At 47.1% G+C, this 26423-nt stretch overlaps 1 protein-coding gene across 2 annotated transcripts in view; it reads left to right on the top strand.

Annotated features, from left to right (window-relative positions):
* Window positions 1–26423, top strand: part of LOC135506065 (midasin-like) — a 63763-nt gene that overhangs the window by 23573 nt on the left and 13767 nt on the right. Inside the window, exons 29-71 of one of the 2 annotated variants that reach the window (XM_064925446.1) lie at window positions 2348–2486; window positions 3188–3326; window positions 3748–3878; window positions 4067–4205; window positions 4382–4511; window positions 4763–5020; window positions 5222–5419; window positions 5606–5814; window positions 7334–7456; window positions 7671–7868; window positions 8004–8111; window positions 8552–8740; window positions 8837–8926; window positions 9099–9362; window positions 9508–9775; window positions 10092–10251; window positions 10456–10572; window positions 10653–10861; window positions 11016–11164; window positions 11380–11579; window positions 11732–11961; window positions 14748–14861; window positions 15001–15130; window positions 15312–15418; window positions 15544–15677; window positions 15794–15954; window positions 16219–16339; window positions 16567–16780; window positions 16860–17103; window positions 17338–17461; window positions 18006–18173; window positions 18409–18623; window positions 20141–20546; window positions 21305–21417; window positions 21583–22252; window positions 22378–22539; window positions 22727–23009; window positions 23228–23466; window positions 24678–24773; window positions 25094–25188; window positions 25423–25547; window positions 25761–25919; window positions 26141–26324. In XM_064925446.1, coding sequence (XP_064781518.1) covers window positions 2348–2486; window positions 3188–3326; window positions 3748–3878; window positions 4067–4205; window positions 4382–4511; window positions 4763–5020; window positions 5222–5419; window positions 5606–5814; window positions 7334–7456; window positions 7671–7868; window positions 8004–8111; window positions 8552–8740; window positions 8837–8926; window positions 9099–9362; window positions 9508–9775; window positions 10092–10251; window positions 10456–10572; window positions 10653–10861; window positions 11016–11164; window positions 11380–11579; window positions 11732–11961; window positions 14748–14861; window positions 15001–15130; window positions 15312–15418; window positions 15544–15677; window positions 15794–15954; window positions 16219–16339; window positions 16567–16780; window positions 16860–17103; window positions 17338–17461; window positions 18006–18173; window positions 18409–18623; window positions 20141–20546; window positions 21305–21417; window positions 21583–22252; window positions 22378–22539; window positions 22727–23009; window positions 23228–23466; window positions 24678–24773; window positions 25094–25188; window positions 25423–25547; window positions 25761–25919; window positions 26141–26324 — 7912 coding nt within the window. The remainder of the gene's footprint in view (window positions 1–2347; window positions 2487–3187; window positions 3327–3747; window positions 3879–4066; window positions 4206–4381; window positions 4512–4762; window positions 5021–5221; window positions 5420–5605; window positions 5815–7333; window positions 7457–7670; window positions 7869–8003; window positions 8112–8551; window positions 8741–8836; window positions 8927–9098; window positions 9363–9507; window positions 9776–10091; window positions 10252–10455; window positions 10573–10652; window positions 10862–11015; window positions 11165–11379; window positions 11580–11731; window positions 11962–14747; window positions 14862–15000; window positions 15131–15311; window positions 15419–15543; window positions 15678–15793; window positions 15955–16218; window positions 16340–16566; window positions 16781–16859; window positions 17104–17337; window positions 17462–18005; window positions 18174–18408; window positions 18624–20140; window positions 20547–21304; window positions 21418–21582; window positions 22253–22377; window positions 22540–22726; window positions 23010–23227; window positions 23467–24677; window positions 24774–25093; window positions 25189–25422; window positions 25548–25760; window positions 25920–26140; window positions 26325–26423) is intronic. The other variant, XM_064925447.1, reaches the window with a different exon arrangement.

Consider the following 26423-nt stretch of genomic DNA (forward strand, 5'->3'; position numbering starts at 1 on the left):
AATGTTCCATATGAACGTGGTATGGAGAATGTTCCATATGAATGTGGTATGGAGAATGTTCCATATGAATGTGGTATGGAGAATGTTCCATATGAACGTGGTATGGAGAATGTTCCATATGAATGTGGTATGGAGAATGTTCCATATGAATGTGGTATGGAGAATGTTCCAGATGAATGTGGTATGGAGAATGTTCCAGATGAATGTGGTATGGAGAATGTTCCAGATGAATGTGGTATGGAGAATGTTCAAGATGAATGTGGTATGGAGAATGTTCAAGATGAATGTGGTATGGAGAATGTTCAAGATGAATGTGGTATGGAGAATGTTCCATATGAATGTGGTATGGAGAATGTTCCATATGAATGTGGTATGGAGAATGTTCCATATGAATGTGGTATGGAGAATGTTCCATATGAATGTGGTATGGAGAATGTTCCATATGTACGTGGAATGGAGAATGTTCCATATGAATTTTGTATGGAGGATGTTCCATATGAATGTGGTATGGAGAATGTTCCATATGAATGTGGTATGGAGAATGTTCCATATGAATGTGGTATGGAGAATGTTCAAGATGAATGGAGAATGTTCAAGATGAATGTGGTATGGAGAATGTTCAATATGTATGGAGAATGTTCAATATGAATGGAGAATGTTCCATGTGAATGTTCAAGATGAATGTGGAATGGAGAATGTTCAAGATGAATGTGGAATGATGAATGTGGTATGGAGAATGATGAATGTGGTATGGAGAATGTTCAAGATGAACGTGGTATGGAGAATGTTCAAGATGAACGTGGTATGGGGAATGTTCCATATGAACGTGGTATGGAGAATGTTCCATATGAACGTGGTATGGAGAATGTTCAATATGAATGTGGAATGGAGAATGTTCAATATGAATGTGGAATGGAGAATGTTCAATATGAATGTGGAATGGAGAATGTTCAAGATGAATGTGGTATGGAGAATGTTCAAGATGAATGTGGTATGGAGAATGTTCAAGATGAATGTGGTATGGAGAATGTTCAAGATGAATGTGGTATGGAGAATGTTCAAGATGAATGTGGTATGGAGAATGTTCAAGATGAATGTGGTATGGAGAATGTTCAAGATGAATGCGGTATGGAGAATGTGCAATATGAATGCGGTATGGAGAATGTTCAATATGAATGCGGTATGGAGAATGTTCCATATGAATGTGGTATGGAGAATGTTCCATATGAACGTGGTATGGAGAATGTTCCATATGAACGTGGTATGGAGAATGTTCCATATGAATGTGGTATGGAGAATGTTCCATATGAACGTGGTATGGAGAATGTTCCATATGAACGTGGTATGGAGAATGTTCCATATGAATGTGGTATGGAGAATGTTCCATATGAATGTGGTATGGAGAATGTTCCAGATGAATGTGGTATGGAGAATGTTCCAGATGAATGTGGTATGGAGAATGTTCCAGATGAATGTGGTATGGAGAATGTTCAAGATGAATGTGGTATGGAGAATGTTCAAGATGAATGTGGTATGGAGAATGTTCAAGATGAATGTGGTATGGAGAATGTTCAAGATGAATGTGGTATGGAGAATGTTCCATATGAATGTGGTATGGAGAATGTTCCATATGAATGTGGTATGGAGAATGTTCCATATGAATGTGGTATGGAGAATGTTCCATATGTACGTGGAATGGAGAATGTTCCATATGAATTTTGTATGGAGGATGTTCCATATGAATGTGGTATGGAGAATGTTCCATATGAATGTGGTATGGAGAATGTTCCATATGAATGTGGTATGGAGAATGTTCAAGATGAATGGAGAATGTTCAAGATGAATGTGGTATGGAGAATGTTCAATATGTATGGAGAATGTTCAATATGAATGGAGAATGTTCCATGTGAATGTTCAAGATGAATGTGGAATGGAGAATGTTCAAGATGAATGTGGAATGATGAATGTGGTATGGAGAATGATGAATGTGGTATGGAGAATGTTCAGTGTGAATGTGGTATAGAGAATGTTCAGTGTGAATGTGGTGTCTTATAAGGGCATGTAGGGAATGAGAGAAACCTCACAACTCTTGGCTGCACATACATAAATATGTACTTTAGCTGTTGAGACAACAGGGTACAGTGTATCACTATTCCCCATTATGTGGGGTCAATGGAGTGTGAACATGAATATTGAGTGTGAAGTGGATGGATTGTCTGTCATGTAGTGTTGTTCTAGAATGATACCCTTTGTAACATACTTATCTGCTAATGACTTTGATCAAGTTTATTAGGCTATTTGTATTGGCCAGTGTGTCCGAGTTAATCTGGTTTATTGTGAATGGCAGGTCCGTTCGTGGACAGCTTCGCGGGCGTGCCTGAGGAGTTCCGTCACGTGGTGTGGACGCGGGGGATGAGGAGACTGGCCGTGCTGGTGGGACGGGCCCTGCATTTCGGGGAGTCTGTTCTATTGGTGGGAGACACTGGGTACGATTCATCCTAAGTTCCTGATTGTGGAAATCTCTCCAATTGTCAATTAAATCTGTAAAGCGAGCAGTAGGTGAAGTGAATGGGTTAGTACGTACTACAGAAAGACAAAGCTCTGCTAACTGTCCACTTCTTGAAGCCAATACAGTAACGTAGTGGTTCCCAAACTGTGGGGCACGCCCCCTGGGGGGAACTCAGTCTGGTGTTCAACTTACTCTTGAAAGTTGTAATAGTATAATGCACAAGGGGCGATTTTGAAATTGAGTATTGCAGCATCAGTTTTCCTATTGTCATGTCAGTCATTGCAGACCTTAGAGAGCTATTTAGCTCTAACTTGTCAGAAAAATGTATTGATCAGTGTGTCAGCTAACATTTTATAGCTAGGTTGTTTAGCCCGTAGATTTTGTAGATGTTCGAGTCACTCAAATCAAATTAGACATGATAAAATGTATGAAATTGCAGGAAATAAGCTGTGAACCTGCTAAATGTTATCTCCGCCAACAAGAGGGGTGTGAACAGTTTGTGTCATGAACAGTGCTTGTGCCCATGGAAGTTGATGTGCGCACGGAGTGGGGCTTGGGATTTTCCCCAATGCTGGAAGAGGAGGCCTGAGTAAAAAAGTTTGGGAAACCCTGCACTAACGTACTAGCCTAAACCCCCAGAAAGACAGATCAGTTAGAACATACTTTCTCCTCCTCCAGGTGTGGTAAGACCACCATCTGCCAGCTGTTTGCTGCGCTGGCCGGACAGAAGTTCTTCTCCCTCAACTGTCACCTGCACATGGAGACGTCTGACTTCCTGGGGGGCCTGCGTCCTGTCAGACATACTGGGACACACCAGGTAGATACTACACCGTTAATGGTCACAATTTAAATTAACTGTAAATTATGAACCCTCTTTTTTTTTAAATCTTTTTTTTTAACCTTTATTTAATTAGGCAAGTCAGTTAAGAACAAATTCTTATTTTCAATGACTACCTAGAAACAGTGGGTTAACTGCCTGTTCAGGGGCAGAACGACAGATTTTTACCATGTCAGCTCGGGGATTCGATCTTGCAACCTTTCGGTTACTAGTCCAACGCTCTAACCACTGGGATACCTGCCGCCCCTAAACCCTCATAAACCCTTTATAAGGCATTAAGTTTCTTCATCATTTTAAAACTCACAGTAATTGAGTAAAATAAAAGATGCTTAAAGTAAAATGATACAGATGGCCAGTCCCACTGACACCCCCCCCCCCCTGTCTTTGTGTGTTGGTACAGACGGATGCTGAGGAGGGCAGGTTGTTTGAGTGGCACGACGGGCCCCTAGTCCTGGCCATGAGAGAGGGGGGGGTGTTCCTCATGGACGAGATCTCCCTGGCTGACGACTCTGTGCTGGAGAGACTCAACAGGTACACACACGCTGACTATGTTCTGATATCCGCACTAGTGTACTGCTTAGAATCCCTGCCCAATACATCACTTCATTCTGAATGGTATACTAGTGTGGATATGGTAATAGAGCCGCTTTCTCACAATAGTTAGCGTTTAACACTTCATTAGATATCGTTGACCTGTGACCCTGCTCTGATTGGTTCAGTGTCCTAGAGACAGAGAAGTCTCTGGTGTTGGCAGAGAAAGGAAGTGGAGATGATGATGACGTGGAGCTGATCACAGCAGAGCAGAACTTCCGCCTGGTTGCCACCATGAACCCTGGAGGAGACTTCGGCAAGAAAGAGGTAAACCATTTCAACAGATGAACCAGCAGGGTCAGAGTCTAAACCGGCCCCTAAAATTACATCCTATTCTATTTCTGCCTCTGGAGGGGACATACAGGGCCACAGCCACTTCTGTTTGTTATGTAGATGATCAGTCCAACTTGTTAACATTTCTCTCTCTCTGTGTGTGTGTCCAGCTCTCTCCTGCGCTGAGGAACAGGTTCACAGAGATCTGGTGCCCTCAGAGTAACAGCCGCAGTGACCTGGTGCAGATCATCCAGCACAACCTGAGGACCAGCCTCTCATTGGATGACAATGACCACCAAGGTACTCCTCTCCTCAACACACCACAAACAGAATACATCTCCTCATCTAGGAGTAGCATTTGATAGGCTAGAATAGTCTCTCGACCTGTACATATCTCATTGGAGTGTAAATCTCTTCAGTTTTTGTTGTTCTTAGTCTCAAATGTGTTCATAGGTACACATCGTACCTCACTGTATTATTAAGTTCATCCATTTCTATTGTACTTCCTTGTTGTAGCTATCTCTCACTATGACCTTTGACCCCCAACCCAGGAAGAGACATTGCCGAGCTCATGCTGGACTTTATTGACTGGCTGACCAACCAGGACTTTGGGCGGCGCTGCGTGGTCAGCGTCAGGGACATCCTGTCCTGGGTCAACTTCCTCAACCTGGTGTGTGAGCGTGACGCCGACGGCTTCATGACCATGGGGGACGAGGGCGAGGAGGAGGCTGAGTGGGACCTCCGGCTGGACACGGTCACTGCCTTCATCCACGCCGCGTGCCTGGTCTACGTGGACGCCATCGGCTCAGGTCAGACACCGGGACACTAGGTCACAGTACACTGTTTGTTGTTGATAGTGATGTGGAAATACACCGCAGATGTTCTGGTGCTTTCGTAAGGACACCAAACTCCTAAGTTGTGCATGTGTAGGATGCTTCATGATGCTTAGTAGGCCTCAGTGCTACAATCACATGATCTCACGTCTTTCTCTCCTTCTTGGGATGTCACAGGGACAACAGTATCTGCTGCGGAGAACGCCCTTGTGGCGCGCAGGGCCTGTCTGAGATTCCTGCATACCAAGCTGGGTGGGATCACCAAGCTGGACCAGGAGATGCTAGATGCACTGAGGGTCTATGACACCAGCCTGCTCAGGGAGCCCCAGTGGGGGGATGACTTTTTTGGCATCGACCCCTTCTACATCTCCTCAGGTGGGGACACTTTGATCCGAGATTAGAGCATGAAGCATCCCAAATGGCCATTGGACCCTGGTCAAAGATAGTGCACTATATAAGGAATAGGGTGCCATTAAGAACCCAACCCTAGACTAGAGCATGTTATTTATAATGGATCTGTTTTTGTAAAAATGGTACTGAATGTTTCCTGTGTTCTGCCAGGCCCGGAGAGTGAGAGCAGGAGCCTGACGGACTATGCCCTAGCAGCAGGCACCACAGCAGTTAACGCCCAGAGGCTCCTGAGGGCCCTGAAGCTGCAGAGACCTGTGCTGCTGGAGGGCTCCCCTGGCGTGGGCAAGACCAGCCTGGTGGCCGCCCTGGCAAAGGCTTCAGGGAACCACCTCGTCAGGATCAACCTCTCGGAGCAGACTGTAAGAAACTGTTCAAACTTTCACTGGGGCTCTTTACTATGATAATGTTGAATGTTATCGTCTGGATTACTATTTATTTACATGTGTACACCTCAGGAGGTTGGTGGCATCTTAATTGGGGAGGACGGGCTTGTGGTAATGGCTGGAGCATGATAGGTGGAATGATATCAAACACATGGTTTGATGCCACTCTATTTCCAGCCATTATTATGAGCCGTCCTCCCCTCCACAACCTCTACTGGTGAATACTATGTTGTATTGTTACATAATGTCTGAACTTTTTTAAACTATACTGAAAATATAACTATACACAAAAAAAAATGCAACATGTAGAGTGTTGTTTCATGACCTGAAGTAAAAGATCCCAGAAAATCTTCCATACAAACAAACCATTTATTTCTCTCAGATTTTGTGCACACATTTGTTTACAATCTTGTTAGTGAGCAGTTCTCTTTTGCCAAGATAATTTGACAGGTGTGGCATATCAAGAAGCTGATTAAATAGCATGATCATTACACAGGTGCACCTTGTGCTGGGGACAATAAAGAGCCACTCTAAAATGTGCAATTTATCACACAACACAATGCTACAGATATTTTGAGGGAGCGTGCAACTGGCATGCTGACTGCAGGAATGTCCACCAGTGCTGTTGCCAGAGAATTTAATGTTAATTTCTCTACCATAAGCCACCTCCAATTTCGTTTTTAGAGAATCTAATACAGCCTCACAACCACAGACCATGTGTATGGCGTTGTGTGGGTGAGCAGTTTGCTGATGTCAACTTTGTGAACAGAGTGCCCCATGGTGGGGTTATGGTATGGGCTGGCATAAGCATCGGACAATGAACACAGTTGCATTTTATCGATGGCAATTTGAACGCACAGAGATACTGTGACGAGATCCTGAGGCCTATTGTCGTGCCATTCATCCGCCGCCATCACCTCATGTTTTAGCATGATAATGCAAGGCCCCATGTCGCAAGGATCTGTACACAATTCCTGGAAGCTGGAGAAGGCCCAGTTCTTCTATGGCCTGCATACTCACCAGACATGTCACCCATTGAGCATGTTTAGGATGCTCTGGATTAATGTGTATGGCATGTTCCAGTTCCCGCCAATATTCAGGAACTATGCACAGTCATTGAAGACGAGTGGGACAACATTCCATAGGCCACAATCAACAGCCTGATCAACTTTTTATTTAAAGGTATCTGTGATCAAACGATGCAGATCTGTGTTCCCAGTCATGTGAAATCCCTAGATTAGGGCCTAATGAATTTATTTCAATTGACCGATTTCCTTATATGAACTGTAACTCAGTAAAATCTTTGAAATTGTTGAATGTTACGTTTTATATTTTTGTTCAGTATAGAATTTATAGGGACATGTTATTGTCATATTGTACTATTATTGTTTTAATTGCATAATATTGTGAAATGAAAAGCACCATAAGGGAGGAATTAAAAACACCAGAGATAGGTTTAGAGTGCTATGTATGATGTAATTTCCTTTCCTGACAGGATGTGACAGACCTGTTTGGGACCGACCTGCCTGTGGAAGGAGGGAAAGGGGGAGAGTTTGCATGGCGCGATGGCCCTCTCCTGGCTGGACTGAAGGCTGGACACTGGATTGTCCTGGATGAGGTATGGAATCATGTTTTTAACTCACCAGTTAATAGACATGTCAACTTGAGAGGGAATTTGCATTGTTTCAGATTACATCAATTCTTGAGTGGGACTCCAGAATAGAATGAAGCTAATTTAGGAGAAAGAAAAATATTGTATGGAGAAGAATACGATTTTGTATGACAAAATTATTGGATAATGACATCTATTTTTCTACTCTACTTCTGTGCAGTTGAACCTGGCCTCTCAGTCCGTGCTGGAGGGGTTAAACGCCTGCTTTGACCACCGTGCTGAGATCTACATCCCAGAGCTGGGCATGAGCTTCCAGGTACAACACGAGAAGACAAAGATCTTCGGCTGCCAGAACCCCTTCACTCAAGGAGGGGGGCGCAAGGGCCTGCCCAAATCTTTCCTCAACAGATTCACTCAGGTAAGATATATATATATAAGAGCTAGCCAAGTATTTTCAATATATTATGTATTGATATGTTGAACAAATAGTATGGTTGAACATATATTTTAGTCTTTTTGTGAAATTGTTTTGGAATTTCAACTGTTTTCTCAGGTGTTTGTGGATCAGCTGACCAGTGAAGACATGGAATTTATAGGAGACTCCATCTTCCCAAACATTGACAATCAGATCATCTCTAAAATGGTGCAGTTCAACAACCGGGTAGGTAGAGGAGTCCTTTTACATTGGCTTCCATTTTATTTATTTCAAAACAACTGGTTGTTACTTGATAGGCTTTTTTGTTCTGTGACCATTGACTATTGGGAAGATTACATGTGTCCAATTTGACCCCGCTGTTCCAGCCAAGGACACTGGCCACCAGCCTGTAGAGCAGCAGCTGATGTTCCTCACATTTATAACCATTAGTGGGGGGTGGGGGTTTACCACAGTCACTCTGGTTTATTTTGGGGACTTTTAGGTTTTAGGACTCCCCTAAATTCAGTGTTGGCCACCATATTTCGTCAACTAGTCATTTTTTGCTGTCTTAAACACCATTTTGCCCAGCCACTAACATTGCTTACTACTGTTCCCCTAAAAAGACAGTAAAAAGAACAATTCAGTTTCGATTGACAATAAAGTTGTATTCTATATGATTTTGTAAGCTGGTCCTTGATGTATCTGTGGAGAGGAAGTGGGGTCAAAAAGGAGGCCCCTGGGAGTTCAACCTGCGCGACATGTTCCGCTGGTGTCAGCTGATGCAGACCGACCAATCACCAGGGTTCTTCAACCCGGGTCAGCACGTGGGGTTGGTGTACGCTGACAGGATGAGGACCAAGGCAGACAAGGCCCAGGTATGTAGACTACAACTCCTGTACATATGCACTATCTTTACTCAGTGGGTTTGTGTTCAAACGTCCTGTTTATCTCACCACATGTTTTGTCTTCAGGTGCTATCCGTGTTCAGGAAGGTGTTTGGGGAGGCCTTTGAGCCTTACACCGGATCAAGACAATTCCACATCACTCCACTCAATCTGCAGGTCAGTCATTTTGCAAACTCCATCCAGTTTTGGGTTAAAAGATATTATCAAGTAATCCTTTGAATTAATCATATGTACTGGCTGTACATGGTGTCATATCTTTCATTCAGAGCTAGCTATCCACATAGTGAATTAACCCTTGTCTTCATCCTCCTCTCTCTCTGTCATCCAGGTGGGATTCTCTGTCCTCCAGCGTAGCGGTGGATCCCCCGTGGCCCTAGACCCCCCTCTGTCTATCACCCACCAGGCACTGCGGCCCCTGGAGTCCCTGATGAAGTGTGTGGAGATGGGCTGGATGACGGTGCTGGTAGGCCCCACGGCCAGTGGGAAGACCAGCCTGGTGCGCCTCCTGGCCCTGCTCACTGGACACCGCCTCCGGGTCATGGCCATGAACAGTGCCATGGACACCACCGAGCTGTTGGGAGGGTTTGAACAGGTAACTAGTCCAGTCTAGTCACAGAGTCTCTCAAAGAGAGACCAAACTGGTAACTAAATGTAGTAATCCTTTGGGATTATTAACACTCCTGGTATCTTAATAATATAGAGGGTTGTATTACAAGCTGGTTGGGTCTGTTTTCCAGGTTGACATCGTGCGGCCATGGCAGCAGGTGCTGGAGAACGTGGACTACATCGTTGCCATGGTAACCCGGCGAGGTCTGATGTCATTGGACGGGGCAGGGGTGCAGGACACAGAGTTCCTGCTGAAGACCTGGAGCCTGTTCTGTCGTTGGCTGAAGGACGAGGGCCTGGAGAGGACCGGCGGGACGGTGACCTCCGAAGCACTCAACAAACTGGAGGTCATCATCCTCCTGCTGCAGAAGCTCAACACCAAACTCAAGGTGTTCACAGGTAATGTCGGGAACAGGCAGCAACCTGAGGGTGTAGCTCTCTGGAACAGACGAACACTAGAATCATAGTGGTGGTGTATGAGTAGGTGATTTATGGACTGTTTGAAGTTAAGAATCACAAACTTTTTGGTGCTAATGGGTCATTCTACGCTAGGTCATTCTACACAGGTGCTGTGAGCAAACTAACCATAACATTTTACTCACAGCACAAGTCATTGCGAGAGGAAAATGTTTCCCTATATCTTCATGTGATAAACTCTGAATGAGTAGTATAAACACCATGTACTGTGTCCCTCACCCTGCCTCCCTTCCTCCAGACATGTCCAAGCTGCAGATGGACTTCACCCTGCTGAAGGAGCGTCTGGCCCAGCTGCAGGACGGCTGGAGTAACGGAGGCTTTGAGTGGCTGGACGGCATGCTGGTCCAGGCCCTGCAAGCTGGGGATTGGCTGCTCATGGACAATGTCAACTTCTGCAGGTGAGGAAAGCAGCCAATAGCAGGACCTGCATCTTAAATGATCACAATATAGCTAATTATACCACTAAATGTGTCACTGAAGGTAGTTGAAGATCTTGGTACAGTGTGAGTAAACAGGTCTTCTCACTTGTGTGAGGCTGGATGGCACCAGAGTGTGTTGCAGATGGTAAATGTAAGGTTAATGGGTGTTGTGTTTGTGTTAAGCCCCTCTGTGTTAGACCGTCTGAATGCCCTGCTGGAGCCCGGTGGGTGTCTGACCATCAACGAGCGTGGGGTCATCGATGGAACCACTCCTTCCATCACCCCACACCCCAACTTCAGGTACAATACAAAGCTTTGTGCACGCACACCAACTCTGTTTGGACAGCCTAGTCTCAACCCTTCATCTCACCTGACACTAGGCTGTTCCTGACTATGGACCCCGTGCACGGGGAGATCTCCAGAGCCATGCGGAACCGAGGGGTGGAGATCTACATCCCAGGGGAACACGAGGGGGTCTGTTGGGACACTCTGGACCTGAAGACTGTTCTCCACACCGCTGGTGTGACCGGCGACTGTGTGTGTGACCTGCTGATTGAAATACACACTGACATCAAAGCTACCATTTGGGGTGAGCTCTGAGGGAAACCTCTCCAAAATGCGTAGGATTTCAGTTGGACATCAGCTATGGTTTGATTCTTCCGATAAAACAAAGGTATCCATAGATGGTATCCATAGCATGACTCCTCCAGTATGAATCTCTTCCTTTCTCTCTGTCTATCCAGATTCCCCTGCATCATGTGTCTCCTCCCTGCTCCATGCTGCAGCCCTGCTGTCCTGCCAGCTGCAGAGAGGAGTGGACCTGCCCAGTGCCCTGCAACACGCCTGTGGGGAGGCCTACTCCCTCTGCCAGCGCACCACCTCCATCCAACGGGTACCAACCAACACCACCTTGTCTATCATAGAACATCCTCTACTCTCACTGCTATAACTTCAACCAGCCCATCTCTGTAATGTAATATACACTGACAACCAGCCTATATCTATACAGTGATATCTCAGTCCAAGACTGTAGTTATGTTCATATTATGTTCCTAGTAGATTAATTGAAGTCAGTAATAAAGACTGGTATTTTACATGTGGTTGCAGCAAGCCCAGGAGGTGATTGAGCGCCACCTGTCCATCCTGGACACAGAGGACTGGGGCAGCGGGCTGCTGTGTGCCGGGGTGTGGCCCGACGGCTTCCCCTCAGCCCTGCTCTCCACCGAAGACTCCTGCTTCTCCTCGGTCCTCCGCGACGGACAGGTCCTCTCCTTCTGCCTCAACACACTCAGCATGCAGGGCAAGAGGTGAGACTCATAGATCACAGGTTGGACATAGGTGTTTTTCCTGATCATGTGACCAGACCTGGAAAAACAGATTATAACTAGGCCCCAGAGTTGTACCCGGTCGTATTGTAGCTGTAATGCTAACGTTTAGCTTGACCTGTGTGTGTGACCAGGAGCCGTCCTCTGAGCCTGAGTGACCTCCAGAGGGCTCTGCAGAGCGGGGCAGCGCTGCACGAGGGCCTGGTTTTCTCCGGCGGCGTGGTGGACCTGGAGGAGGACGGTGACACCCTGCGCTTGCTGCCTACCGCCGTTAGGCTACTCACCGAGAGGGCCTCGCACTCAGACTGGATGCTCCGCACCGCCTGGCTCTCCAGCCTGGCCAAGAGCTACAAACACGCCCCTGGTACGGAGCTCATGCACTGCCCTTCCTTTTGCTTTTGATCTTTTTGGAGCTTTGTTACTCCCTACCAAATCAAATTGTATTTGTCACATGCGCCGAATAAAACAGGTGTAGACCTTACCTTGAAATACTTACTTATAAGCCCTTAATCAACAAGGCAGTTCAAGAAATAAAGTTAATACATTTACTAAATAAACTAAAGTAAAAAAATATATATATAAAAAAAGTTACACAATAGAATTATATAACAATAACGAGGATATATACAGGGGGTACCGGTGCCGAGTCAATGTGCGGGGGAACAGGTTAGTTGCGGTCATTTGTATATGTAGGTAGGGGTAAAGTGACTATGCATAGATCATAAATAGTGAGTAGCAGCAGTGTACAAAACAATGGGGGGGGGGGGCATTTGATTAATTGTTCAGCAGTCTGATGGTTTGGGGGTAGAAGCTGTTAAGGAGCCTTTTGGACCTAGACTTGGCGCTCCGGTATCACTTGCTGTGTGGTAGCAGAGAGAACAGTCTATGACTTGGGTGACTGGAGTCTTTGACAATTTTTTGGGCCTTCCTCTGACACTGCCTAGTATATAGGTCTTGGATGGCAGGAAGCTTGGCCCCAGTGATGTACTGAGCCGTACGCACTACCATCTGTAGCGCCTTACGGTTTGATGCCGTGCAGTTGCCACACCAGGCGGTGATGCAACCGGTCAGGATGTTCTCGATGGTGCAGCTGTAGAACCTTTTGAGGATCTGAGGACCCATGCCAAATCTTTTCCATCTCCTGAGGGGGAAAATGTGTATTCATGCCCCCTTCATGACTGTCTTGGTGTGCTTGGACAATGTTAGTTTGTTGGTGATGTGGACACCAAGGAACTTGAAGCTCTCAACCCGCTCCACTACTCGATGTGAATGGGGGGCCTGTTCCGCCCTCGTTTTCCTGTAGTCCACGATCAACTCCTTTGTCTTGCTCACATTTAGAGAGAGGTTATTGTCCTGGCACTACACTGCCAGGTCTCTGACCTCTTCCCTATAGGTTGTCTCATCATTGTCGGTAATCAGGCCTACCACTGTTGTCATCAGCAAACTTAATGATGGTGTTGGCGTTGTGCTTGGCCACACAGTCATGGGTGAACAGGGAGTACAGGGGGAGACTAAGCGTGCACCGCTGAAGGGCCCCGGTGTTGAGGATCTACCCTTACCACCTGGGGGCGGCCCGTCAGGAAGTCCAGGATCCAGTTGCAGAGGGAAGTGTTTAGTTCCATGGTCCTTAGCTTAGTGGTGAGCTTTGTGGACACTATGGTGTTGAATGCTGAGCTGTAGTCAATGAACAGCTTTCTCACATAGGTGACCCTTTTGTCCAGGTGGGAAAGGGCAGTGTGGAGTTCAATTGAGTGTGTCATCTGTGGATCTGTTAGGGCGGTATGAGAATTGGAGTGGGTTTGGAGTTTCTGGGATGATGGTGTTGATGTGAGCCATAACCAGCCTTTCAAAGCTATTCATGGCTACCGACATGAGTGCTACGGGCGGTAGTCATTTTGGCAGGTTACCTTCACATTCTTGGGTACAGGGAGTTTGGTGGTCTGTTTGAAACATGTAGATTACAGACTCGGTCATGGAAAGGTTGAAAATGTCAGTGAAGACATTTGCCAGTTGGTCCACGCATGCTCGGGAGTACACATCATGGTAATCTGTCTGGCCCCGTGACCTTGTGAACATTGACCTGTTTAAAGGTCTTGCTCACATCGGCTATGGAGAGCATGATCACACAGTCGTCCGGAGCAGCTGGTGCTCTCATGCATGCTTCAGTGTTGCTTGCTTCCAAGCGAGCATAAAAGGCATTTAGTTCATCTGGTAGGCTCGCGTCACTGAGCAGCTCGCGGCTAGGTTTCCCTTTGTAGTCCATAATAGTATGCAAACCCTGCCACATCTGACAAGTGTCAGAGCCGATGTAGTAGGGATTCAATCTTAGTCCTGTTTTGACGCTTTGCCTGTTTGATGGATCGTCTGAGGGCATGGATTTCTTGTAAACATCTGGATTAGTGTCCCGCTCCTTGAAAGCGTCAGTTCTAGCCTTTAGCTCCCTGCGGATGTTGCCTGTAGTCTGTGGCTTCTGGTTTGGATATGTACGTACGGTCACTGTGGGGACAACGTCGTCGATGTACTTATTGATGAAGTTTGTGACTGAGGAGGTATACTCCTCAATGCCATTGGATGAATCCCGGAACATATCCCAGTTTGTGCCTGCAAAACAGTCATGTAGCGTAGCATCTGCGTTATCTGACCACTTCCCCTTGGTGGGATAGTCTTGACCGTAGATCATCCAGTTAGTTTTCCAGTGATTGAACGTTGGCCAATAGAAGGGTATTGGCGGTTTACTCACTCGCCTATGAATTCTCACAAGGCACCCCGACCTTCGCCCCCTGTATCTCCGTCTTTTCTTCACGTGAATGATGAGGATTTGGGCCGTACTCATTAAATAAAAAACGTGGTTATTCACTGTTCTGATGTCTAGAAGCTCTTTTCGGTCATAAGAGACAGTAGCAGCAACTTTATGTACAAAATAAGTTACAAACAATGCGAAAAAAAATAAAAAAATATTACAGTTGGTTATGAGCCCGTAAAACGGCAGCCAACCCCTCCGGCACCATTATTCATCCAGGGCCATGTACATGGTGTATGTTACTGTTTATGTCAAGGGACTGCTCTGTGGTCAGTGGAGCTTTGTTGCTGTCTGTGTATTTGGTGCGTGTTACTCTTAGGGACTGCTTTGAGATCCGCTTGTTGTTACAGAGGTGGCACTGGTGCAGCTGGAGGCAGGGAACAGAGCTCTGAAGGCCATGTTCAGCAGCAAACTGACTGTGAAGGGAAAGTGCCTCACTGAGCTGCTGCAACCACATAGCACAGGTAGGCTAAACTAGTCACTAAACTATTTTCTAACAGTCTCTCCAGCTCTTTTACACAAATATTACATATCATAACTCTCGTCAAAACAATCACTTTTCACAAGTTAAAAAATTGACATTAATGTTCATGTCGGTATTAGATGACTACAGGATTCTGGTGGACATGCGTTGGAACAAGCAGTACCTGGACATTCTGGCCAACACGTGTAACTTTGAAGACGAGGAGAGGTACATGGAGTTCATGGAGGCTCTCAATGCAGTGGCCAACAGGTATGTGTCTGGCTGTGTCCCATATGGCGCCTTATTCTCTGTGTAGTGCATTTCTTTTGACCAGGGCCTATAGGGAACCATTTGGGATATATCCTCTGTCCGGTAGTCTGGCTGTTTAGTAACTGGGGTTACGTGGTGGCTGTGGTGTTGAGTAACCTGGGTGTGATGTGTGTCTTTACAGGATCATACTGTTGATGGACAGAGAGGAGAGGGCTGCGGTCGGGAGCTGTGCTATCAAGACATCAGCACACAACAGTGCGCTGAGGCTGGCCACTGCTTTCTCCAAAGGTACATACTGTCGCTGTGCTGCTTCCGTACAGCTCGACTTGGTGACTGTGCTTGCTGAAATGTAAAGGTTAATGCTAATATTGCTGGTGTTATAATGTTGCATATGTTTTTTTTGACCATTAAAGGGACGGTGGACATTGGTCATCTGCCCCACCCAGTGCTGATGCACCTGCGCTCCTTCTTTGACCTGTGGGACACCTTCACACTGCAGGCCGTGCAGACTGGACAGCCCTACATATCTGACCATCTCATGTTCGAGGTTAATACCGTAGTAATCATTGTAATTCCATTTTAGTTGATGTCTCTCATTCAGTAACCGTCATCAACCTGGGCTTAAATTCTGTTTGTAATAAATAGTATCTATGGTGTCCACAGATCCTGCAGCTGCTGCAGTGGAGAGACCGGTTCTGGCAGGTGTGTAACTCGCTGCCTGCCGACTCCCAGGGAGTGTCGGTCCTCTCGCTACACTGGCAGTGGGTGCAGAAACACCTCATCCTCCGGCTTCCACAGCTACTACTGGGAGATGGCACCCATGAGTGAGTAACACCTTCCTTTTTACCCAGGAAGTAGTATTAGAATCCTCCAAAAGACCTGGATAGTAGAATCAATGAAATTTACTTTATTGTAAAAGTGGTTTTGGTTGCGTCCCAAACGGCACCCAATTCCCTACATAGAGCCATATGGGCCCTGGTTAAAGGTATTGCACTATATAAGGAAAAGTGTGTCCCAAATGGACCAGACTTTGTGTTTTCTACCTGGAAATGTAATGATAGCAACCCTTTGTTATTGTACTGTTCCAGTGGCCAGCAGGAGCTCCAGACAGTGTCAGCTGCCATCCAGACTGTCCTGTCCACCTCTGTCACTGTGGCTACTGCCCTGAAGGGGATCCAGAAAATACTGGGGAAACCCCTTCCATTCAAGGTAGAGAGAGACGGAACATTTAAACCACTGTCTCAAACACCCACCTTACTCGGCGAGAGAGCATTCAACACACTATCTGAAACAAGCACCTATACTGGAAACTCTCCTATCAGTTATTGATTGGCATAACCGAGCCTTGATTTCCAGGCTTCCTCATGTTTAAGACTTGAGAATATGGTAATACAAAACTAATATTAACCCGTCTGACCCATCGCTGTCTCCCATAGCTGGAGTCTGTAGCCGAGTGTGCATCCCGGCTGAGGGTCCTGAGCAGGGCCCTGGACGTGGGCGACCTGAGGCTGGACAACACGGCCTCCCTGTGGAGACAGGAGCTGGTCCGCCTGCAGGGAGCCGCTCTGGGCCTGGACACCAAGGAAAGCCTGCTAGAAGCCTGGGGCCTGGTCCTGCTGGCCAATAACCAGCTAGAACCCCAGAACTCCGGTAACCTGGTGCTACATACTAAAGTTGTGTCTGTCATCCCTCTCCAACTATTCATTATTCAATTATATCCTGATCCCAGGTGTCCTAGAGAGGCTGTTGTCGTGCGTGCAGCAGCAGCAGTGTCACATGACCTCGTGCGGCCTACTGGAGATGCGCTCCTCTATGCATGATGAGGGGGAGCAGGGAGACAGTGCCCCTCCCTGTAGGGAGGTGTTACAGCAGCTCAGCCGCAGGGCCCAACTCTGGCCTCTCATGGAGGAGCTGGCCGTACTCAACCAGCTCAGGCTCAGCACCGACCTGCTGCAGCTGGCTCTCACACAGGGGTAAGAGATGGCTACAGTGGGTCAATGAAGGAAATACATGAAGGATGGAGGATTATCTAGCTTTAATTAGTGCTTCAAATAGCTTAATTGTCTATCTAATTTACTTTAAACAGAAAAGTACCTTTGGCACATTAAAAACATCGCACAAAAGCACCAATAATTACATAAAACGTTTAACAATACCACGTTTTTATGTTGTATAGATAACTAACTACTGTGGACGTTTCTCCACAGTGACAGAGAGTCCGAGGACAGCCTGCGTCGCGAGGTCTCCCAACACCTGCGCTTCTGTCTCCAGTCCACCCCCATGAACGTCAGCCAGCTCCAGCCTCTCTGGTTCCTCCTCAGCAGTGACCGGGTCAGTGGTTCAACCAGTTTACCCTCAGTTTTGTCCTTCAAGAGGACAATCCTGTATCTGTGCCTCAAACATAAAGGAGAAGATCTGGTTGTGTCATGTAGGCCAGTGGTTTCCGAAGCACAACTTGGTGGGCTAATAAATTCTGCGGCACACCTAAAATGTCCCTATGAATTTATTTAGTGGCAATGACCTCATCACCCGACTTGAAACGATAGCTGTAACCATGTGCCATTCAATGTATTATATGACTGGATCTGATGCTCGCAAGTCAAAAGTCCATGTGTATTCCACAGGTTTATACGTGAGTGTTCCAAAACATAATAGAGATTAGGAGATGTTTCACGGCACACCTGAGTTCCTCAAGGCACCCCAGTGTGCTGCAGTGATGTAGTCTGCTTTTTTTCACTAATTGGTCTTTTGACCAATCAGATCAGCTCTGAAAAAGATCTGATGTGATTTGTTATAAGGCCAATATCAGAATTGGGCTGCCTGTGTACACGCAACTGTATTGACTTGACTGTAGTGCTTGCATTTCTCCTCCCAGCCTGCGGAGGAGCTGCAGTTTGTGTGGTGTGATCTGCTATCAGAGGCCCTGGCGGCCCTGTGGAGCAGCAGTGTGACCTCTGACCCAGAGCGCTGGCTGAAGTGGGACCCCCTGTGTTCCGAGGGACAGATGACATCATCCAAGACACCTCTGTCACCTGAAAACATGGTAGGTTAGGTAGCTACTGTAACATGTATGTGATGTGAGAGGCTCACAGCTTGCCAACAAGCTCAATGTATGTTGTCTATGGAGATATGCATCAGGATTTTGGATCAATTCACATCACTGAAATGAATTTCCTGCTATTCCGTTTTCAATCAGTTATTTCTTGATTTGAATTGAAGTGTTCCAACTAAGTAATTCTAACTGAGGAGTTCACTCACTCTTCCTGTGTCTCCTCCAGGGTCCTGGCATGCTGAGCAAAGCAGTGTGGTCAAGGTGCATGTTGGGGGTTCTTAGCAGCAGCGAAATGGGGGGTCAGTGGGACCCCACGGGGACGCCCCTCCTCTCCTCATCCCGGGTCACCCTGGGGGAGTGGAGGGAGCGGACCCAACAGCTCCAAGATGTCACCGCCGTGCTGTGGGACAACATGGCTGTCCCTGCCCTGGCTGAGTTCAGGTACGCTCACTGGAGATGTTACCTCAAGCTTACGGAGAGGAATCACCGTACACAACATACAGAACACTGGCACTATAATTAGGGAAATAGCCCTTGCCCTACCTATATCAAATGACAGAATGATGCACATAATTTGGGGGCTTGCACTATACAGTACCAGGCAAAAGTTTGGACACAACTACTCATTCCAGGGGTTTTTCTTTGTTTTTACTATTTTCTACATTGTAGAATAATAGTGAAGACATCAAAACTATGAAATAACACAGATGAAATAATGTAGTAACCAATAAAGTGTTATACAAATTAAAATATATTTGAGATTCTTCAAAGTAGCCACCCTTTGCCTTGACAGCTTTGCACACTCTTGGCATTCTCTCAACCAGCTTCACCCGGAATGCTTTTCCAACAGTCTTGAAGAAGTTCCTACATATGTTGAGCACTTGTTGACTGCTTTTCCTTCACTCTGCGGTCCAACTCAATTCTAAATAAATCAGTGACTGTGTCACCAGCAAAGCACCATCACACCTCCTCCATGCTTCACGGTGGGAACCACACATGCGGAGATCATCCGTTCACCTACTGTACTCTGCGTCTCAAAGACACGGCGGGTGGACCTAAAAATCTCAAATTTGGACTCATCAGACCAAAGGACAGAATACCACTGGTCTAATGTCCATGGCTCGTGTTTTTTGGCCCAAACAAGTCTTCTTCTTATTGGTGTCCTTTAGTCATGGTTTCTTTGCAGCAATTTGACCATGAAGGCCTGATTCACGCAGTCTCCTCTGAACATTTGATGTTGAGATGTCTGTTACTTGAACTCTGAAGCATTTATTTGGGATGCATTTTCTGAGGCTGGTAACTGTAATGAACAGTAGGTAAGAGGTAGAGGTAACCCTGGGTCTTCCTTTCCTGTGGCGGTCCACATGAGAGCCAGTTTCATCATAGCGCTTGATGGTTTTTGCGACTGCACTTGAAATGTTCTCGAAATGTTCCAGATTGACTGACCTTCATGTCTTAAGTTAATGATGGACTGTCATTTCTCTTTGCTTGTTTGAGCTGTTCTTGCTATTAATATGGACTTGGTATTTTACCAAATAGGGATATCTTCTGTATACCACCACTACCTTGTCACAACAGAACTGATTGGGCATACCAGTTAATTGAGGCATACCAGTTAATTAAAATGTATTCCAGGTGACTACCTCATGAAGCTGGTTGTGAGGGAATGCCAAGAGTGTGCAAAGAGTGGCTTCTTTGAAGAATCTCAAATATAAAATATTTTGATTTGTTAACACTTTTTTGGTTGTTATTTCATAGTTTTGATGTCTTCACTACTATTCTACAATGTAGAAAATAGTAAAAATCAAGAAAAACCCTTGAATGACTAGGTGTGTCCAAACTTTTGACTGGTACTGTATATACGGCAGCTGTTCATATCTATTTTATATGACTATTTTCACTTTATAGCTTTAGTGCTCAGTCTCCCACTCTCGCGCTCTCTCTCTCGGTCCTCTCAGGGCTACTGACCTGCGGCTGCAGGGCGTGGTGCTGCGCCGGCAGCTACAGTCCATATCAGAGCTGTTGCCTCCAGGGCTGCAGGAGAGCTACACAGAAACCTGTGAGAGCCTGGTGGAGGACCAGGACCCTCTGGTGGCCGCCCAGGAGGTCCAGACCACCCTCACAGACTTCCTGCCCCCCAACCAGCTCCCTGAAGGCCTGCTGGACGCCCTACTCACCTGCCTTCAGCAGTTTGTCCAGAACAGGGTCCAGGGCTCCATCCGCGTCCAGGGCTTCAGCCAGCTGGTCCGCTCTGGGGTCTTCTGGGTCAACATGGGCCTGCTGCAGATCAAGACCTGGACCCCACAGACCATCTTCGACCCGGCCGTGAAGAGGGCCTACAAGCTGGACTACGCCCAGGAGGAGGTGGGCCACTGTCAATGCTGCGGTCTCTTTTTATCTTGTTAACACTGTTACAAACCCCTTTGGCCCTGCAGTCTAGGGAGATGGAAATGAGACCCCTAACATATCTCATGCAAATCATAACAGTGAAAAGGAACAGTGAAAAGGAACAGTGAGAACTAAAAGAAACAGACAACCTAGATCTACCATCAAACACGGGGGTTTATTGTTGAAACACATGGTAATGGGGGGGGGGGGGCTGAGCTGGACCCAAGAGAAGAACTAATAAGTATCCCCAAAAGAACCCTAAGCTAGTCTAGCCTGCTTCACGAACAACTAGCTAACTAACCAATAAAATACAGTGGGTGGTCCGCCCAGTTCTAACTAGGGTACTTGGCTTTGTACCCCCTTTTCCCACATACACCGTAACAATACATACTCACATAATAATGGACAAATGTGACATGTAGGTGCAAAATCAAAGAGAGAGAGAGATTGGGGAAAACAACTGACTGGGTATTTAAACCAAGGGAAAGGGGATGTGATTGGGTAAGGGAAAAGGAGCAGGTGTGTCTTCAGTGGCGACTGATGACTGCCACCTGTGACCTAGGGCCAAAGGAGAGAAAACAAATACACACAGGATACTTGTATCCATAACACACTGTATGGTAGTAGGGGAGATGGGAGATATGAACAGTCTCTTCTCTTTTAAACATTGGAGTAGAGTGTCATTCTCTTCCCCTGTATGTGAAGTTGAGGTTGCCTCTGCCTCTCTTTCCCAGCTGGCTTTGCTGCAGGAGGAGTGGAGAGGACGCAGTCTGTCCTCTCAGCTGTTGACTGGAGCTGAGCTGGAGGAGAGCAGCACCACCGATGGCTTCCAACATCCTCGCATCAGGTGAACAACATACACAATAACAGAAGAACTCACTGTGTCTGACCTAAAACACCATGATATGTATTATGTATTGGCTACAGTTGTTGATCAGATAGTTCTGGTTGACTGTTTTTTTTGCCAGACAGGGTCTTTCTAAACTTCATTGTCTCTGTGATGATTCTGCAGGTACCTGTGGATCCGTATGCAGCAGGTGAAGGAGCAGATAGCAGAGCTCTCCAGAAAGCAGGCCTGCAGGCCCAACGAGCCCCAGTATGGCAGGCTCTTCCAGGAGCTGCAGCACTACCTCTGCAGCATAGGCCAGCCAGCCTCCATAGAGGATCTGCTCTCTCACCTGCTCAAGGCCCTCCAGGGGAGTGGCACCAAATCCAGGTCGGGGGCTCAGGGCCTGCTGAAGGAGGAGGCCGTGTGGCAGGCCTCGCAGCACCGCTTCGCCCAGAGGCTGGCAGAGGAGTACCCGCTTTACCCTGATGTAGTGGGGCCCCTGAGGACTGCCATCCTCCAGCTGAGGCATGGTATGAGACTGGTGGCATCCCAGGTGGCCTCTTCCCTCACCCCGATTCCAGGCCTGCCCAAGCTGGTGTCCTGCCTGCTGGCCTTCCCCTCTGTGTCCCCCAGCATGCCTTCCTACCTAGCCAGGGCAGACTACCTGTGCTCCAGGGGCTGCATGGATGTTCTGAGGAGCCTAGGGAAGCTCTTACCCCAGCAGGACCTGGATCACGTGGTCCCAGAGCCAGGGACGTTACTCCTGAATGCTCTGTTGTACCTGCAGTGCCACGCCCTCTCCACTGGTCAGCTCAACCAGGACACACTCAAACTCTTCAGACACATCTGTCAGGTGAGTGTCACACGTTTTGATTGGATAACATGGGATGTCAACTTTTTGATTGGTGTTTGTGGTCTGATCCCATTGATTGACAGGTGTCCCAACCAGTGTTCATGTTTGTCGTGTGATATGTCCAGGCTCTGGTGAATGAGTGGGACGAGCAGGAGAGGCGTGCGCAGGAGAAAGAGCAGCTAGAAGCCAGTCTGTATCGCCACCGCAGCAGACTCCACGGAACAGGTTTGAGTGAGGACGAGCAAGAGGAGAGAGACTTCAGACGCTGCTTCCCCCAGTTCAACAAGGTACACTACAGGACAGTCTTTTCAGGACTAGCCAATGTAATCTCGCTTTGGTTTATCACATTTTACAAAGTTGACTCACCTGGTCAACTTTGCAACCATAACTCAGCTGCCTCTCTGTCTCTCTCTCTCTTCTCTCTCCTTCTCTTCTCTTCCTCTCTCCCTCTTCCTCTCTGCTCTCTCTACTTAGGACTTTGCTGACATCACCACCCAGCCCAGTCTGGAGGGACCAGCAGACAGAGGAGAGCCGGAGGAGGAGGAAGTGACAGAGGATCCCAACGAGGCTGGCTTCCTGTCTCCAGCCTGTATGAACACTGTGGTACAGGTTCATCAGCGCCTCTGTCTGGGCTACACCCAATCGCTGTGGTACCAGACCAGCACTCCAGCCAATCACAGCAAAGATCACATCCGGGCTCTGGTCTCCTCCTATCAGACCACAGCCCCAGTGATGTCACGCTTCTACCATCTCATGGGTGGGTAGTACACTTAGACACGCCATGTTTGAATTCATTTCTATAAAATTACACATCTGAAAATGAGATATGTTGGGACTTTTAAGCCCTACCTACAGAATGATATCATGTAACTTAATCCTGCTTTTGTTTTTAGGATATTTCCAAAGCTCTACTGTTGGCTGTGTTAAAACATTATGACTTTGTCTAAAACCATCTGTCCCCCTTGTGACCCTCAGACTCTGAGATGGACCAGCAGCTGACAGGCACCCAGCTGCTTCTCAGCACCCTGCTCCAGAACACTGTCCAGGGGACCCCAGGCCCTGAGAGCCTGACCCTCCAACCAGACGGGCCCTATGACTTCTACCAGCAGCCCAACATGAATGAGGCCCGCTTGTGTCTGCCTGTCCTGGAGCAGCTGGCCCTGGCCGTCGGACAGAGGCTGGAGGAGTGGCCCGAGCACCCTGCCCTAGTCCAGGTGAGAACCATGCAGAGTGGACGCTTCCACCAGTGCCAAATCAAATTTCATTTGTCACATGCCCAGAATGCAACATGTCTAGATCTTACCGTGAAATGCTTACTTACAAGCCCTTAACAAACAATGCCGTTTTAAGAAAAATAAGAGTGAAGAAAATATTTACTAAATAAACTAAAGAAAGAAAGTAACAATAAAATTACAATAACAAGGCTATATATACAGGGGGTACCGAGTCAATGTGCAGGGGTACAGGTTAGTACATGTGGGTTGGGGTAAAGGGACTATGCAGAGATAAGACAGAGAGTAGCAGCAGAATTAAAAAAGGGGGTGGGGGTCAATGCAAATAGCCTGGGTAGCCATTTGATTAGCTGTTCTGGAGTCTTATGGCTTGGCGGTAGAAGCTGTTAAGAAGCCTTTTGGACCTAAACTTGGTGCTCCGGTACCGCTTCCAGTGCGGTAGCAGAGAGAACAGTCCATAATAGGGTGGCTGCAGTCTTTGGCAATTTTTAGGGCCTTCCTCTGACACCACCTGGTATAGAGGACCCGGGTGGCAGGAAGCTTGGCCCCAGTGATGTACTGAGCCGTACACACTACCCTCTGTAGCGCTTGGCGGTTGGATGCCGAGCAGTTCCCATACCTGGCGGTGATACAACCAGACAGGATGCTCTCTGGTGCAGCTGTAGAACTTTATGAGGATCTGGGGACCTATGCCAAATCTTTTCAGTCTCCTAAGGGGAAATAGGCGTTGTTGTGCCCTCTTCATGACTGTCTTGGTGTGTTTGGACCATGATAGTTTGTTGGTGATGTGGACACCAAGGAACTTGAAGCTTTCAACCTGCTACTCTACAGCATCGTTGATGGGAAAGGGGGCATACTCGGCCCTCCTTTCCTGTAGTCCACGATCATCTCCTTTGTCTTGATCACGTTGAGGGAGAGGTTGTCATCATGGCACCATACTGCCAGGTCTCATTGTTGTCGGTGATCAGGCCTACCACCGTTGTGTTGTCAGCAAACTTAATGATGCTGTTGGAGTCATGCTTGGCCACGCAGTCGTGGGTGAACAGGGAGTACAGGAGGGGACTAAGCACGCACTCCTGAGGGACTCTCGTGTTAAGGATCAGCGTGGCAAATGTGTTGTTGCCTACCCTTACCACCTGTGGGCGCATTCAGGTGATTTAGTGTTGCTGAGTCTGCCTATCTCTCTGTTCCAGTTGACGGTAGTGATGGAAAGGATTATGGCCTTCAGTCTGGCCAGCCCACTGGCCAAGTTCCTCAACGGGCTGGAAATCCTGCTCAGCAAAGCCCAGGTGAGTCCTACTGCTGCTCTCCCTTTCCAAGCCTGGTCCTAGAACAGTTTGTGCTGTCGTGACAATGACCAAAGGAGTTGACAAGACAATACAAACTGATCTGGGACCAGGCTAGCTATCCTAGGGAAGTCTCCACACACACTCCCTTGGGATACGTCCCAAATGGCACCCTATTTCCTCTATAGTGCACTAGTTTTGACCTGGGTCCTGGTCAAACGTAGTAGGCTATGAAGGCAATGTGGTGCCATTTGGGATGCAAGCACATGTTTTCCATCCATGGCCCTAACCCTGTTTAACCTAACCCCCTTTACCCTCCTCAGGAGTGGGAGAACAACGCCAGCCGCAAGGTCTCTCTGAGGAGGGAGCTGGAGCCTGTCACTAACCTCATCATCCAGTGGCGCAAACTGGAGCTCAAGTAAATAACAGAAACCGCAGGCAGGGTTATAATCCTGGTTAAGATACTATTGTGTATTTCAAGTCAATATACCTTTTTATAATGTAATATCATTTCAGATTATAGTTATTGGACTGTAGACAATTGGTGACCAACTAGCATGCATTTTGAGTGACACTATGGGATAAAATGGGTCTGGTTTCATACGACCCACTAGAGTTGGTTAACCTTTTCTTTCTTCCTTGGCGTCAATAGCTGCTGGTCCAGCAGTCTGGACAATGCCTTGAAGCGGCACACGGAGAGATCCACCAAGCACTGGTTCTCCCTCTACCAGCTGGTTGAGAGGTACCAGGAGGAGCAGAGGATGGGCACCAGCGCAGGTAACTATTGCACATTGCTGATGACCCCAGGTTGTCTTTGTTAGGCATTAAAAGGAAGAAAACAGACTAGAACAGGAAGGGACTACCTGGACTAGTCCAATAAAAAACACACATTTTCATTCGTTGAAAAACATTTAAAATCGTTTTCCATTACATTACACAACACACAGGGTTCACCATGCTCCATTTCTTTGTCCTGTTTGTTCTGTCCAGTAGAGGGCGATGGTGTGGAGAGTCTGTCCCTGTCCACGGTCTCCTCCACGCTGCAGGCCTTCATGGAGGGCTCCACCCTGGGAGAGTACCACACCAGGCTAGTCATGCTGCTCAGCTTCCACTGCCACCTCCTCCTGGCCCCCAGCCAGCATGGACAAGGTGGGACACACCGCAACACCTTCTCACATATATATATATATATATATATACAAACACACACAGTCAGATTTACACACGCACATAGTCAGACGTCAGACATCCAGTACATGTGTAGTCTGCACTTATACAGTCGACTGGCTGTCTTGTAATACAGTGCTTGGTGTTGACCTTTCAAACATGCGGGTGTAGTTCTGAACAGGAAATCCTTCCTGCTTTCACAGAACCTCTCTGCCGTCTCCTATGGAATTTGCACAAGTACTATACACAGTTCTCAGAATGCATCCAGACCAAAGTCACTCAGCTCCGCCAGCCCATTGAGAAGGAACTCAAGGACTTTGTGAAGATCTCCAAGTGGAATGACGTCAGTTTCTGGTCCATTAAACAGTCAGTGGATAAGACCCACCGGTAAGGCTACCTGCCAAAACATATCAACATTTTATTGTAAAAAAAAGTTATACCAAACCTTTTGGAGCTTGAACTCAATACAGTAAGCACAATGTCTCC

This window comes from Oncorhynchus masou, chromosome 19, assembly GCF_036934945.1.
Source record: "Oncorhynchus masou masou isolate Uvic2021 chromosome 19, UVic_Omas_1.1, whole genome shotgun sequence".
NCBI lineage: Eukaryota > Metazoa > Chordata > Actinopteri > Salmoniformes > Salmonidae > Oncorhynchus > Oncorhynchus masou.